This window comes from Populus nigra, chromosome 7, assembly GCF_951802175.1.
Source record: "Populus nigra chromosome 7, ddPopNigr1.1, whole genome shotgun sequence".
Classification (NCBI taxonomy): Eukaryota; Viridiplantae; Streptophyta; class Magnoliopsida; order Malpighiales; family Salicaceae; genus Populus; species Populus nigra.
Genome location: NC_084858.1, coordinates 4,360,435 through 4,376,705, shown reverse-complemented (window position 1 = coordinate 4,376,705; position 16,271 = coordinate 4,360,435). Strand labels below are relative to the sequence as shown.

At 32.1% G+C, this 16,271-nt stretch overlaps 2 protein-coding genes across 2 annotated transcripts; one reads left to right on the top strand and one right to left on the bottom strand.

Moving 5' to 3' along the window:
* Window positions 1–3,707: 3,707 nt before the first annotated feature.
* On the top strand, window positions 3,708–5,501 carry LOC133698677 (NAC domain-containing protein 6-like). Its single transcript, XM_062121693.1, has 3 exons — window positions 3,708–3,986; window positions 4,095–4,366; window positions 4,889–5,501. The coding sequence occupies exons 1-3, from the start codon at window positions 3,821–3,823 to the stop codon at window positions 5,282–5,284; spliced, it is 834 nt and encodes a 277-aa protein (XP_061977677.1). The 5' UTR covers window positions 3,708–3,820; the 3' UTR covers window positions 5,285–5,501.
* Window positions 5,502–6,262: 761 nt separating this feature from the next.
* On the bottom strand, window positions 6,263–7,631 carry LOC133698676 (probable inactive chitinase-like protein LaCIC). The gene is made up of 3 exons (XM_062121692.1): window positions 7,175–7,631; window positions 6,896–7,046; window positions 6,263–6,736 (listed from the first exon to the last, which is right to left on the bottom strand). Exons 1-3 carry the CDS (start codon window positions 7,581–7,583, stop codon window positions 6,337–6,339), a joined length of 960 nt encoding a protein of 319 aa, XP_061977676.1. The 5' UTR covers window positions 7,584–7,631; the 3' UTR covers window positions 6,263–6,336.
* Window positions 7,632–16,271: the final 8,640 nt, after the last annotated feature.

The following is a 16,271-nucleotide window of genomic DNA, read 5'->3' as shown; positions in this document are numbered from 1 at the left end:
GACTAGGTTGCGAGTCAATTCGAGTTTTAGATCGGGTCATTCCAAGTCAATTCTCCTTCTATTTTTATTAAAACCTGGTTCAACTTTAGCTCAAGATCATGAGTCATGGTTTAACCCTGTCAAATCAGGTCGAGTTTAAAATAATGATTGAGAGCATGTATATGCTAATTATAATAAGTTACTAGATGGATGGCTCGAGTTACGTTGCGGGCTAAGTTAATTTTTTGCCAATGTAAACTCAACACCCATACAATTAAATGATGGAGGATGAAATCAATAAATTTAATTCAATCAAAAAACAAAACTCCTTTTAAAAAAGCTAAATTCAACAAAGACAAAAACAAAATCCCTGAGGCAACCTTTTTATTTTAAAAGACAAATAAATCCTATAGAAAATAAATAAAAAGAATGCTTGAGGATGAAGTTGAAAAAAAAACAAAAAAAATAAAAATATAACCAGCAATCCCAAATGAACCTTGTAAATTCAGGTTAAATATATCAAACCTATATTCTGTTAAATTCTCGATCTGGATTCAATTTAAAAGCTTTACACCTGAAAAACTAGCGGATGAAATCAATCAATTTAATTTAATTTAAAAATAAAATTTCTTTTAAAAAAACTGAATTTAATAAAAACAATAAAAAACCATGACGACCCATGTTATTTTTAAAATGATTGAAAAATCTCTTAGAAAACAAATACAAAAAAAACAAAATGAAGTAGGATAAAAAAACTAAGGCAACCATGATATTTTTAAAAAGACATTCTTACTCCTAAGACTATGCTAAATGAGTTTTCATATCTAGGGCAAAATAGTAATATTTTGTGTGGAAATCCACAACAAAATGTGTGTGTGCATAATGAAACTTAATCACGTGTAGCTTTTGATATAATATATATTCAATTATTTATCTAAAAACACCTTTTATTAGTTATATTAACCGAAACATTATAGGGTGGGAGTTTTTCACTGTAGCCATAAACACGGTTTACTGTATATTGTTAAATTGAAATTATATATTTGTCCTTTAATGGAGAAAAAAGAAGTCCGGAGGGTGAGGGTGCTTTGGTTTTTTCTAGTGGCCTATTTGTTATAAAAAAAATGTTCGGGGTGTTTAGGTCTTTTCTATTTTTTGCACAATAAACATGCTCTTTTACCCTAGAGTTAACAAAACTTAGAGATATTGACTAATGGTTTTTTTTTTTAATTTTTCATAAAATTTTAAATAATAAAAATATTTATTTATCTCGTTATCAAAAAGTTGTTGAGTTGTTGTACAAGAGTATTTTTGGTTTTTTCATTATTTATGTATTATTATATTATGTTTTTGGCCTTGGAAGACACAAAAATAAGGCTTGTATTTGGAGGTATTTTTTTAATTTAACATCGACTTTTAGGGTAATTAATCACAATTATAAGGTGTTTTGATATTTTTCATGTTGACTTTTTATTTTTTAAAAAGAAAAGTTGATGGTGCGTGCTCAGCACACGCCATTCAGGCAGTGCATGTGACACCATCCAATGATTAAGCTTGACATTCCGCAATCTCTTTGGATTCTCCGTTGTGTCCTCTTACAGAGGTGTGACACATTACAGTTTATGGTGGTCTGATTGTCTCAAACAGTTGTTTTTCCTCCCTTGTTTTTTCTCTCATTCGAGATAAAATGCATGATTGTTTTTTTTTTTTCAATTTCAATCCTCATTTTTTATTTTCTTTTATAGATGTTTTTTTTTCAATTTAGTCCTTAAATTATAATTTCTTATATTTTTTTTCATTTTGGTTCTTATTCTTTTATTTTTTAATTTTTTACCTTGGTCTTTTTGTTAATTTTTTTTAGTTTTTAATTTCATCATTCAATCAAATTTTTTGTTATTTTATTTTTTCTAATTAAACCCTCATTCTTTTGATTTTCTTTTCCACTTATTAAAGCTATTTTCAATTCAATTTAACTCTCTAATTAAAAATTTTTGTTTGCCTTTTTATTATTGTTTTTTTATTTTTCACCCTTATTTTTTTAGATCATTTTCTGTGATTAATTTTTTTTTCCGTGATTTCATTTCTCGACATTTGACTTGTTAGAGATTCTCTTTTATGCAATCTTATTGTTCCACATTAGTCTTTTTTTTTAAATATAACTTTTGTGATTTTTTTCAATGTTTTTATGAGTTTATTTTGGTCTCATGACCTTAGGTCACGAGTTTTGCATGCCTTTTTAGAATATAAGTTTTTTTAAAAATTGTTTTGTTTGTGTTTGATTTTCAAGATATTATTCTAATTCATCTATATATATATTTTTATACAAATGAACTTTATTTTTTAAAATAAAAAAACATTCTTTTTTAAATAATGTTTCTTATGTGTTCATCGTTACTTAATATTTTTTTTACTGTGTGAGTTTATTCAGTCATTTTTATTTGTGTTTATATTTTAGATCACCTATTTTTTACGGTGTGAATTTATCTTTTTTATTTAAATAAATAAGTTCAGTGAACATAATCGAGTGAATGTTTCATTTTGTGTGATTGAATATCTTAATCTATATTTATTTTTTTTTGTTTGGTTATTTTTAATGATTTTTTAAATTTATGTAGATGATTATTAATTAATTAATTTAATTGGATTCTTATATAAACTTTTTGATTTATATTTTAAATCTTTTAATATAAAAAATTACATTACACTAGCCTGAAAAAAAAAAAATCGCAGCGAAGCTCTGCACGGGTTAGATAGCTAGGGGAGAATAAATGATGATATCATGATACTATTTTGAAATCTAAAAGTGACAAATAAATTAAAGTTATAATTTCATTATTCATACTGATGCATGAGTTAATATTGAAATTTACAGGGCTTATACTGTGAAAACTACAATCAATTGAAAAAAATGATTTATATTTTTATTATTATTTATTAACTATTTAAATCACCATTATTATCTCAACGTACTACTTATTATTATTATATTAAAAAATCAAATACTAATTAAGTAAGAATATTCCAATAAAAAAGTAACTAAGAAAGAGCTATATCATGACAGCATAAAAAAATAACTAGGCACGCTTCTGGACAAATCTCTACGTAGAAAATCAATACGGCCATAATCGTACTGGCAATATAGTAAAAGAATTTGAATCCAGAAAACCAGAAAAGTAGCTAGGAGTTTGCTATACTTTTCAATGCACGAATCCAAGTAATATTCAGGAGGCAAAAGATCTAGTTTCTATGACCAATTCAGTATGTTACTACCAAACTGAAGAGGGAAGAAAGACTGGCTGACCATAACATTTGAAATCTGAAATTTACAAGCAAATGTTTGGTTCAAAAATCAAATCATTTGGATCACACATCTTTTGGAAAAAAATAAAAAATAAAAAATAAAAAATAAAATCCTTGCCTGTAATTTCCAAGTAAAAGTCCAAAACCCGAAGAACATAGAAAAATCGGTCAAGCAAGATACCAAAGACCGACCTGTCATGAGAGTCCCCTTCACAATGGTATTAGTCAGTGGTGACTTTATGACGATAAACCGTGTGGGTTCCACCATTGATGCATCATCCTAGCTTCCCACGTATTTCCAAATTTATCTTTCTGACTAGGTCTTGCTTTGATGCTCTCTCTATCAACCAAAAAAATCACCAAAAAAAAAATAAAATAAAAAAATCACCAACATATCTTACCCTTATAAATAACCTTGTAAGAAATCAGTGTCCATATAGCTACATTTTCAATTTCATATCGAGAATAGCTAGCTAAACTACTACCATACACACACACTAGTCACTAACCACTATAGAGTACTGTCTGCCAATATTATACCATGGATGAAATGCCATTACAGCTTGATCTTCCAGGCTTCCGTTTCCATCCAACTGAAGAGGAACTTCTTGATTTCTACCTCAAAAATATGGTTTTCGGTAGAAAAATGCGTCTAGATGTTATTGGCTACCTCAACATCTATCGTCATGATCCTTCGGAGTTGCCAGGTATATGTATATTGCTCGCACCCTTCTAATAAAATCCTGGTTCATGTTACGACACAGCTAGTTTAATCATGCATGCTTACATCAAAGTTAATGTTGTTGTGTTAACAGGTTTGTCAAAGGTTGGGGAGAGGGAGTGGTATTTTTTTGTGCCTCGAGATAGGAAACATGGCAACGGAGGAAGGCCTAATAGGACCACACAAAATGGATTCTGGAAGGCTACTGGTTCTGATAGGAAAATCGTGAGCTTATCGGACCCGAAGAGAATGATCGGATTTAGAAAGACTCTTGTTTTCTATAAGGGAAGAGCACCGAGAGGGTCCAAGACCGATTGGGTGATGAACGAGTATCGCCTGCCTGAATATTCAAGCCCCCTGCCCAAGGTACTTTCTATATATTAATTAATGTTACCTTTGTTTTTTCTTATTAACTCTTGATATTAAAGGAAGTTCTTGCGTTAATTTCTTACTTTTGGTGGGAGATTATTAAGTCAATGCAAATTATTTACACATATCATCACTTCATAATTTAAAAGAACAGGCAAAAGGAAATTAGAACTAGTTTTAAAAAAACACCCCTTAACATAATTGTTAGGCTAATTCTGATATCCTAGGCATGCATGTTGTCAAGAAACTTCACAGAATTGTTGTCATTTTAGAGAAACAACATCTCATCACTATAGTTAAAACCATTCAATTCCATTTTATTATAAAGTACTTGCTGTGTTTGAATTTTCTTGGGAACCTCTTTTTTTTTTTTTTTTTTTCTGTTGACAAAGAAATGTGTTAATTAGTGTTAGAAGAATGAACACCTTTTTTTTTTTAAAAAAAAAAAATCTGATATAATGATCTTAACTTTATTCGATAGTGCCTGTACCTGTCTTAATTTTCTGATATCGAATGCAGGACATAGTATTGTGCAAGATATATAGGAAGGCAACTTCGTTGAAAGTTCTAGAGCAAAGGGCAGCAATGGAAGAAGAAATGAAGACAATTCATGCATCTCCATCATCATCTTTGGACACCATGTCATTTTGCAGTCAGCCAGAAGATCCAGTCCCACCAGAATTGCCTTCGCAACACTTGGTTTTCAAGAAAGAGATAGAAGATGACATTATTAGATATGAAAAGCCAAGGGAGATTAAAGGGCCAAGTCTTCAATTACCCATGGGGACGGACAAGTTACCAGAGCTCCAAGTTCCCAGCAAATTGAGCATGGAGTGGAACCAAGATCCAATTTGGTCCCTAAATAGTCCCTGGCTTCAAAATTTGATCCCTTATGCAGACATTTTGAATTTCTAATACGGGTATTAAACTCAAAATTTTTGTTTTGTAGATAACTTCTTTCACATCCTAATTATCAACTATTGCCCCACCTAGCTCAGCAAGTAAGAATCTTCAAGATGAGTGCTTAAGAGGGTGGCAATAACTGTGAGTTAAATATGTATTCGAAGCATATAGCTTATCTTTGTTAATGAACTACTTAATTAAGAATTTGATTTACCATTGCTCTGAATAATCAATCCTCAAATACTCCCTTTTGTGAAGTGGAATGTCATTGCATCATGTAGATGGGCCGAGATGTTGGTTCTTTACAATGATGATTACTTGGGCTATGATTTTATGGTATGGGCCAGGTCACCAGCGGGCCAAAATTATTATTTATGTCTAGATGTTCATGGGCCAATATCGTTTTTTTTTTTTGGGTTTTTGGTAACGATCGATATTTTTTGTTTGGAGTCTGGACTTCTCTCGTATTTTTGTCCCTTGAAATTAGTTAAAAAGAATAAAGAGAAAGACATTGACCTCCTAAGCACATTGCTCAGCTGAGATTCCTAGCAGGAAGAAGGACAATAAAGAGAAAAATACCAGTGTCCATGAAGCACAGGCATTGACTGACCGGAGGACTCTTTAAGTTTCCCAATCATCTTGCAGTGACGATCAATCATCCAGTAAATGGGATAGTTTAATCCAATATAATCTCACAATCTTGTTCATGAGCTTGTAGGAATGCATAAGCTTCTTTTATTTTCTAATGTTATTGTCATTTTGAATCACCATGTATCAAATATACATCTTCGAGGCCAACACAAACATAGTCCGAGGAGTGTGCGGCTCTGGTTGAGGATAACCAGGGAGGCCCAGAAATGAGAATACAAAATATAATTCTGGACTCAAAGGCCTCAACATGTTATTAGATAAATTCAGACCATTGTTTTTAAAATCATTAAAATTTAAATTATCGGTAACTTGAGGAAAGCTCATGAAATCACACATATATTGTTTTTATTCAGAACAGGCAACTTCTTGTTTATTTATTTTTAATTTCATCGTACAGAAATTATGTCGCCAAATCACATGGTGTCAACCAAGTCCAGAAGTCCATTTCCAAATGGTCTTTGGTTGTAGCAGTCAAGATTACTTCCATAGCCAACTCCGAGGATATCACAGTACCTCTTGTAGAACCCAATACGATCCTCCACTTGTTGCTTCCACCCCTTACCGCATTCAAGCCCGCCATTGATGATGTTTGTTAACACACCATAGCCTGGAACCCGGCCAGCTGCCGAATCAGCACCAGAAGGTGACCATCTTCCCGTGATGACATTGTGGCATGAGGGCTTTGGAGACTGTGGTGTCATCCAAAACCAAATTGCTGTCTTGAAGGAGATTACTGGATCAGTTGCAACAAGGTCAGGATTGTTTAATAGATCCACCCCTATGGCTCTTCCACATTGCCCGTAGTTGTAGTTCCTGTGTCACATTTATCAAATTAAAATAATAAAATTACTTAAGTGCAAATTCGTGGTCAATTAAAAAATAAATATTGCATTAAATCTGATTTGATGGATGCCCATACAAACTCATCGATGAAGAAAAAATATCTGCAAAATAATAATCGGACTTATATACCATGAAAGTTGCATAGGACCTCGGCCGTAATATTGCTTGCCACTAGCACATGGATATGTGGAGCTTGGAGCACAGTAAGATCCTGGATTTTGTTCCCTCACGTAACAATATCCCCAAGCGTATGGGCCATCAGGTGCAGTTTGCCATCCTCCTATATATAACATACATTCATCAAATGAAGTAATGATTATATTATGATCTGTTTGAGGTAAAGTTGTGCTAGCGTTTTGGTATCGAATAAATATATAAATTAAGGTGATTAATCATGATTAAACGAACCAGTAGTTTCATGAGAGGTCTGGCCGAAGAAAGCAGCAATCTCCCTTTTACGAGTGGCAACATCACCAGTAGTGCCAAAGCCAGGGAAGGCCTTGGCGGCTGAGATGAAAGCATCGTAAGTGTAAAATCCCTTTGCCGGGCATCCGCCATCATTTCTATGTTTGAGCATCTCGTTGAACTTTTCTCTTGAGATGATACTAGTAAGGTCTCCTCCACCGCCACTACCACCACATTGGCTTTGACAGCCGCTACCGCAGTAAGCATCAGTGTTGCCACACCAACCAAATTGGCTACAACATTGACCTCCCGGACAAAGGGCACCCCCAGCCTGCCTTCCACATTGCTCAGCTGAGACTCCTAGGAAACGGGACAGTAATAGAGAGAAAACTGAGAAGACCCAAATCTTCATTTTCTGGATTTGTGTTTGGGATTTTGTTGGATGGCAAGCTTGTTAGAGCACTGGTGTATATATATAAAGGGGAACCATGGCCAATTAATACTTGGGTCTTTTCTTAATAAATACTAGCTGGACTTATTCAATAACGGTGGCTGCCGATTTTTATCTAATCTACACTGCTACATGATTGATATTAAACAATAAAGAGATGAACAGTCCACGACGGCTTTTTAGGTGTCTAGACTTCCGCCTTCATGTGCATGACTTTTGCTGTGAATCATCAGTAGATGTTGCCCTGCTACTCTTTAGGATATGATAAACATTAGTTGATTAGGAACGAAAAAAATTAAGATAATGTCGCATTGACCACTGTTCGTGGGTTGGAAATTTATGGAGACGAGAAGACATATGAGGAGCTCTTATTGTAGAGTTAAAAAAGTATATTTTCAGTATATAATAAATTCTTAAAATTTATAGACAATGATTTTTATAAATTTTTTAAAAATTTATGTTTTGTTTCATAAACATAAATAAAAAGTTTGAAGAGGAAAAATAAAGAAAGAAGAAGATTATTTTCTAATTGATTTCTTTCAATATAAAATTAAAAAATAATTTTTTTTTCAAATCAATGTATCTATAAAAATTTAAAGAAACATCTCTATAAAATATTTATATAATTTAAAATTCTATAGACTAATATGTCTGTAAAATTTTAAAATATAAATTTTTAGTTAAATTAAAAGAATAACGTGCTAGGAGGTATTATGTATAATTAATTAATTAATTAAATTAATTCATTCCTAAAATAAAAATTATTTATTTTTCTTTATAGCTATTATCACACTTGAACATGTAAATAAAATGCAACGAAATATGTCACTGCACCCGTTGAATATTCAACTCTAGAAACCAAATCGTTTTGCCTTTTCAACGATGGAGATTGAAAAGCAGAGGATATGCTCGAGAAAAAAGAGAATAATCCATTCATGGGGTTGCTTTAAACAGGTCGGAAAGTTGGTGATTGCTTGCCGCTAATCACCATTGAAAATAAGGTTTCCTCTGGTGCATGCACTTGGAAAATATTGCTAGAAGATTGACAACGACACCCTCCGAGCAACTCAAAATTGCTTACACTGTATTCTGTATTCAAATATGATGGTTAATACGATGATTATTAAAAATTTATATAATTATTAATTTTAGAATTTATAAAATTAGTTGAGGTACACACAATATAAAATTAGAATTTATAAAATTAGTTGAGGTACACACAATATAACTCGAATATTCACACTCCTTTTCTTTTCCTTCTATGCAATTTAAATAATGCGTGATTAAAAAACTTGCAATCCCATCTTATTAACTAAAAAAATTATAAAATTGTGACTAAGGATAACTCATATAATAATTAAATTGATTGTGTTAATATTATCCAAGGAACAGAGAAGGGATGTAAAGTTTTGACCGGTTTAACATTTTTAATTTCAAAATAAAGTCAATTTATTTTGTGGACTAACCTTCGGTGAAAACTTCGTCTGTTGGGCTAAGGTTGTTCCCTTCCCTGGGCTCATCTCAGTAAGGAGCTGTCTATCACTTTTGTCGGACGAGCGAGCTAGTCGCCGATCCAACTTGTATGGGCTATTTACTGTTGCACCTGCACGCATGCAAGTAAGTAGCTAGTTTCTCTCCATGGGCTGAGCTAGATCAGATTCTTTTTTGTTATAGTGGGCTACAGTTACACATGGTCTCATCTCAAGATTAGGGAAAGGTTTTTATTTTTTTATTTTTTTATTTTTATTATTTTTTTCGTAATCCTAACCAAGGTTGTCAATTCCGTTCCGTTCCGTCTGGAATGGCCGAAACATTCCATACCAATTCAAAAAACGGAACAAAACGGAACAAATTTCATCTCATTTTAAATCTCGGTCCGTTCCGGATTTTTCGGCTAAATTCCACCCGAAACGTTCCGGTTCCATTCCACATGTTCCGTTCCGCTCTTGAAAAGCCATTGAATCAAATTAAACCACCCAATTATAAAAATCTCTTTTTTATTACTATTTTCTATAACAATGATATTAATAATAACATTGAAAATTATTATTACTATTTTCATTAACAATGATATTAATTTTTTAAAATTAGATTTATCACTAATATATATGGTTTATATTCATGTTGTTTTTTTCATGTTTATACTTTGTAGGAATTTGAGCAAAACAAGGGATGCTTTAGATTTCATTAGCCTTAATAACATTGACCAACTTTATATTTAAAATATTTGTGTTAAAACATTTTACTTTCATAATATTTTGATATTTTGTTTAAGTTGAATTACTTTAAGTTAAAGATCTATTTATTCTTGACTATTTAGAAATATTTTAAATTTTGAAATTATATTTGTTTGGCATTGTGTTTGTATTGTATAATTTATAATTAATTTATCTTGAATTTGAATTATGTTTGTTGAATATATATATATATATATATATATATATATATATATATATATATATATATATATATATATATATGAATAGTACAACCCCGAAACGGCACGCCGAAACACTCCGAAACTGAAACATTCCGTTCCAATTGAAAAAACGAAACACCTACCGAAACGGAATTGACAACCTTGATCCTAACAAAGTGATTGAGATTCCCATATTCTCAACAATGTTAAGAATACAGTGTGCATATATATATTGATGTTGCACAAAACTTTTAAAAAATAATTTGTTTCCAGGAATTGTTTTGTTTCCAACAAAAACATTTTAAAATATCACATGCATCTATTAAAAAAATATTTATTAATAATAAAAATATTTTTTTATAAATAAAAAATATAAATATTTTTTTTATAAATAAACCATATAATTTTTTTTATCTTTTCAAAACAATTTTAATCTTACCTTATGTCAAACTCTTAATTTATATAAAAATAGAGCATTTAGTTTTGTAGTGTAAAGTTAGTATAACAACATAACATTTATTTTGTGTAAGAGTAAAATTTAATATTTTTTAAATTTAAATGTTAAATAGCTTCTAAATTTGTTTCTATCTACTTTTTTTAAAATTACAATTTACCAATCATAAATATTATTTGTTATTATTTTTAAACCATATTGTTTTTCTAAAAGTGGTTTGAACTTTTTTATTTCGTACTTTTTTACTAACAAAACTAAAACATTTGTTTTTCTTGATGTAATAGCCTATTTATTTACTTTTTAAAAAAATTAAAAAAATTTATTTTTTTACTTTAAATTATTTTTTTGTATTAATATTAAAAATTAAAATTTTTTACTTTGCCTTATGCATTCTTTACGGGGATGCACCATGCAGCACGATAACATGCCTTCAACACCACAAATTATTTGGTTTTTCTAATTATTTTTTTGTATTAATATTAAAAATTAAAATTTTTTACTTTGCCTTATGCATTCTTTACGGGGATGCACCATGCAGCACGATAACATGCCTTCAACACCACAAATTATTTGGTTTTTCCTCTAGTGTTTTTTAAGAAATTAACCTTATATTTAAATAATTTATTTTGATATATTTTTAAGAAAAAAATATTAAAAAAAAACATTTATCATACTCTCAAATAACCCCTTAATATCCAACCCGTACCTATTGTTGTCCCATAATAATCTACCTGACATGCTCTTTTAAGTATTTTTTTAGGTTCACCGTAGCTATGTAATGGATCAATATATTTTAAGATTTTAATTTTTAACCTAAATTCATGTTTAAAGGGCTAAAGATAAGATGATAACCCAACATCTTTGTGTTTGACAAAATGCGAGGCTTAGAAGACATGAGACCGCCTTACTTTTAAGCTCAATGCCCTCAGATTGAATGAAGTGCTGAGCCACATGTGTCTCGCAATCTACTAGACCCAACGTTATTGGGTTTAGCTACGCGTTGAGCCTATGTACATATGGTCTGTCGAGTTGCCAGACCCAATATTTTTGGGTTCAGCTGCGTGCTAAGCTCAAGTATATATAGGTCTTACGAGTTGCGAGAACCAACATCCATGAGTTCAGTTAAACACTAAACCCAAACAAATGTGGGTTTGGTAAGCTTCCAAACCCAATATCCCTAGTTTTAGCTACATGACGAGCCTAAGCAGATATAAGTCTGACAAGTTATCAGACCTACCACCCGTGAGCTTAGTATTATACCAAGTCTAAGTGGGTATGGGTCTAACGACCATTATAGGCTCTATATTGGAACATAAGGCTTTATTTGTTTATTATTTTGACTTTTAACTTAAAATGCTAATGTCAGAGATATTTATCTCTCTACATTCCTAGGTGTATAAGAGCCTATTATATTTCCATCGCCATTAATATTGTGTAATGAATATTTATCCCTTATTAATATGGTGTAAGAGATATTTGTCTCTCATTTAATGTTGTATAAGAGATATTTATTGCTCATTAATGCTAACTGGAGGAAATGACTATCCAACCCCTCCATTCCAACAACATGACAAGGTTTAAGGAATATAAATACCCCTTGAACCACTTAGGTAAAAGGTTCACATTTTCTATTCTCTAAGTATTCGTACTTTAATTCTCATAACATTTATCATACAAAAAACAAGAACAAACATTCTTGTTCTTAGAATTTAAAGCTCATTCTTTAATTTAATATAATCTTGTACAAAAATGTCATCAATTTTATCATCTGAGGGTCCTAAAACTCCACCAAAATAGGTTATTTTACAGGTGTTGGCTTTTCCACCACCAACCATTTTCTTCCTAAGCTCTAGAGAAAAGAATTTTGATATGAACATATGATTATCCACTATCCAAACATTAAAAAAAATTTCATTCCTAAGCATAATGGATTTGAGAACATCATCAATTAACACTGTTTGTAGGAACGTAATAAAAAAGCCATCAACTGTTATTTTAGAATTGATTTTTAGCATCCTAATCATTATCAATGTCAGACAATCAAGATACACTTGGGATGAAACGCGTCATAGACCTTCCTACTTTGCTGCCACATCTGCTCCATCAAAGTTTCAGCAACTCATCAACCAAGTGCAAGCTCTTACTCAAGCTATATTGGCAACCCAGGGGCAACAAAAAACCTTGCCATACCAATAAATCTTAGCATATGATGTAGCACTTTCAATCCCAACTTCCCAACCATTAGTTATCCTTTCGACCAAGATATAATTGTTATCTAGAGGAGGTTAGGCAAAATAACATGGAGAGATTTCCACCCTAACAATCTCCTAATCCCTCTAAAGGTTGTTCTTATCTATGTGAAGCTATCTAATAAGTGGTCACTCTAGACGTGATCCATTTGTCCAACACAAGATAAAAGTCAGTTATTAACCATGCCATTCTTCCAGCTTCCCAAAGCTTATTAGCAACAACCTGAAAGAAATTTAGCTAGTAGATACATTTAAGAAAATGTCTATAATCCTCATGAGATAAAAATATCATATTTATCTAGATGAGTCTTGCACACGCTCATCCTTAAAGAATATATCTCCTTGAAGATGACTTTGGATAATTATGATAATCTAATAGATCCATAAGAACATGTCCAAAATGTAGGTAGCAATCTAGAGCTTGTCATCCAAGATAGTGATGCTATATGCAAGATACTCCCTATGATTTTCAAGAGTTCAAGAAATATAGGTTGGACATGACAAGAAAAATCTTGGCCCTAACTGTCTCATTTAGTGTTGTAGACCCTCTAAAAAACTCTTAGAACTCCATAGAAGATTTTTTAAGAGCCTATAACTTCATATGAGAGTTTTGAACTTCTTCTATAGCAGCAAAAAACTCAACCCTAGAGCATCCTAGGATTCTCTCATCTTTTTCATCCCCTACTTCAGGGAGTCCATTTCATTATAAGCCAGATATATCTCTTTTTTAATAAAGCTAAGCTGAAAGACCTGGCGTCTCATATCATCCTTCAAACTTGTATAAGCTATCTTGAGGTTCCTCGGCTCAACCTCCACTACAACCTTCTTATCTCTTAACCTTTGAAGGACATTATGATATGCCTTGTGCTTGTTAATAGCTTTCTTCACTTAACTCCCAACCATCCAACACCTCTTAAATTGAGCGCACATCATGACAATGTACTAAAGACAAATGATTGTTAGAAATAGTAGTGATAAACTAAAATAATAAGATCAAATAAGAGAGCTTCTTACATAAAAAGCCATTTGTCTAGTAATATCCAAATAACAGTTATAGCTCTCATAATACATTATTAAGATGTTTGAAGGAATCGTTAAAAGCCTCTTCAGGTGTTTCAACACCTCTAGATCATCCTCCTTGAAGCTAGACTTCTTACCTAGGATAACCTCTATGGATTGCCTTTCCTCCTCGATCAAAGTAGGGAAAAAGTAGGGAGGCTCGACTAAGGATAAGGTTAGCAAAAACATCCTCTAACCTAAACTGTCTAGCTCCTAGAAAAACACCTTTGGTAGAAGTCTCAGCAGCTAAAGAGGCCTTTGTAGTTAAAATCAGGGGTAAAGGCATTGACAATGCAATGATGAGAGAGGTATCTACAACTAAGGCTACAATGCTAAAATTCATAAGGGTGGAAACCCTTTTTCTATTGAAATAAGGAGCAGCACCTACAATCATTTTAGGAGGGTTAGCTTCGATTAACCCCCAGTCAGGGGATAACGGCTTCCCCTACTATCTTTGACCTTCATTTCCATGTGAATAACGACTCTCACCATTATTTTCTTAAGAATTAAAAACCTATCTATGTTGATAGGATCGTTTTTCATCTCTTATCCAATCCTTAATCCATTCAAGTTAAGAGATGGAGATCCCCTCTTTGATGCAGATAAGCTCTCTTTTGCAAACTTTGTTGAAGTTTCTTTTTCTCATTCAAATTTTAACCTTACACAAAACTAAGGTCAGAAATGAATATTTAAATGTATAAAAACAAGAGATAAAAAAGCTGCATACTTTGCAACAAGGATTGTTGATGACCTTTGCCTATTTTATTAAGATCATAATTGGTTGAGTTTGAGGCAAACATAACACATGTTTTTTTTCCTTATTCGAGCTTAAACGAGGCTTATTGTTCACCTCATAAGGAGGTACTCTTTAGTTGCAGGCATAACCCTAGACTTTTTGCATCATATCTATATGGATGATTGTTCTATTATATCTTACTATTAGCCATCTCCCTCTCCACTTCTTGACGTGTGTAGATTTGCCATGTAAGGTTCCTTTCATGGATCCAATGAGGTTGTTTATGAAGGTAAAGAACTAATGAACATTATTGTCACTACCAGTGCCACCAATTAAGTTATGACAAGTCCAAAAGATATTTACAGTAGGTATGATTCTAACAATCTTGAGAAACTTGTCAAAAACAGATAAAATGATCCATTTGTTGGGATGAAGCTGGACTAGACCTAACCTGTAATACCAAAAATCTTCCCTAAAAAACCCTTAAAGAGAGAAGGTATACCCCAACCCATACATACATTTAGGGGGAATGTTTTCAAAGTACTCTTAGGGGTTGGACAACGTTAGTTGGCTAATTCTGTCATCTCTGAAAGGCAATTTAGCCATGTACTCTCTTGGACGCAAACGATTAACAAAGGCCACCTCATTTATGGCCAGGGTGCTAGGTGCATTGTCCTCAGGGGCTTGAGGCATCCTTTATCTATCCCGAGAGTCTCTAAAGGTATTAGAGGAAGGACTTCTTTGATGTTAGAAACTACCTTCCCTTTTTTAGATATAAACGTTGGATTTTCACCCCTTCTAGCTATAAAGCCCAATCTAATAGACCCTTATCCCCTACTGCTTCCTCTAAATTTTGGTTGGAAGCTAAACTCACCACCAAAGAAAGTAACATCATACGCCTAGGGTCAGATCTAATTCTTTTAGAATTCATTTTTCTAACAAAAAACAAGGAATAAGAAAGAGGGTTAAGGTGAGGAATACCTAATGTCGCACCCGACATCGCGGCGACCCTAAAAATAATTTTGGAATATAGAAAAAGAACAGATATCTGACATCTTATTCTTTTAGGGGAAAATGTCTTGTCTGAGGAGTCGCCACCTAGTATTATGGTCACTAGGAACCCTAACTAATCAACAGAGATTTCATGATTCAGGATTGTTACGTAAAAGGGAAGATATTATCACTCCTTAAACGTTCTGCCTAAGGCAAACTGCATTGTTGGTCTTGTCTTCAATTGCTAAATATTTAGTCGCTTATACTATGATGATTTGTTTATAATATTCCTGACTCTAGCACCAGTGAATATTCGAGCTCGAATAATTCCAACTCTGGCGTTGGTAAAAATTCGTAGCTGAAAAAAATTAGATCAATATTTTTTTATTCCCTACTCTAGCACCAGTGAATAAATAAATAAATTTATTTTTATGCATGCACAATTTTTTTTATTTTTATAGCTAAATAAAATAAAATACAATGAATAAAAATAATATAAATTTAAACCGATATTTTTATTCCTGACTCTAGCGTCAGTGAATAAACCAATAAATTTACATTATTTTTATTCATGCATATACATTTTTTTTATTTTTTCTACATTTTTTATTTTTCTGTTATTTATTTATTTATTTATTTTTTATTTTTTTGGGCTGGGGATAGACCCAACTAACTCGGCTGGGTCATTGGCCTAATGAATTACAATTCACTTGCTACAGTAGCAAGTGAATTATAATTC

Excerpts from the sequence above, each read along its gene's own strand:
- LOC133698677 (XM_062121693.1), top strand. The coding sequence starts at position 3,821 with ATGGATGAAATGCCATTACAGCTTGATCTTCCAGGCTTCCGTTTCCAT. Across the intron at positions 3,987-4,094 it reads TGATCCTTCGGAGTTGCCAG|GTTTGTCAAAGGTTGGGGAG; the intron begins GTATATGTATAT and ends TTGTGTTAACAG. Across the intron at positions 4,367-4,888 it reads ATTCAAGCCCCCTGCCCAAG|GACATAGTATTGTGCAAGAT; the intron begins GTACTTTCTATA and ends TATCGAATGCAG.
- LOC133698676 (XM_062121692.1), bottom strand. The coding sequence starts at position 7,583 with ATGAAGATTTGGGTCTTCTCAGTTTTCTCTCTATTACTGTCCCGTTTC. Across the intron at positions 7,047-7,174 it reads GACCTCTCATGAAACTACTG|GAGGATGGCAAACTGCACCT; the intron begins GTTCGTTTAATC and ends TGTTATATATAG. Across the intron at positions 6,737-6,895 it reads GGTCCTATGCAACTTTCATG|GAACTACAACTACGGGCAAT; the intron begins GTATATAAGTCC and ends AATGTGACACAG.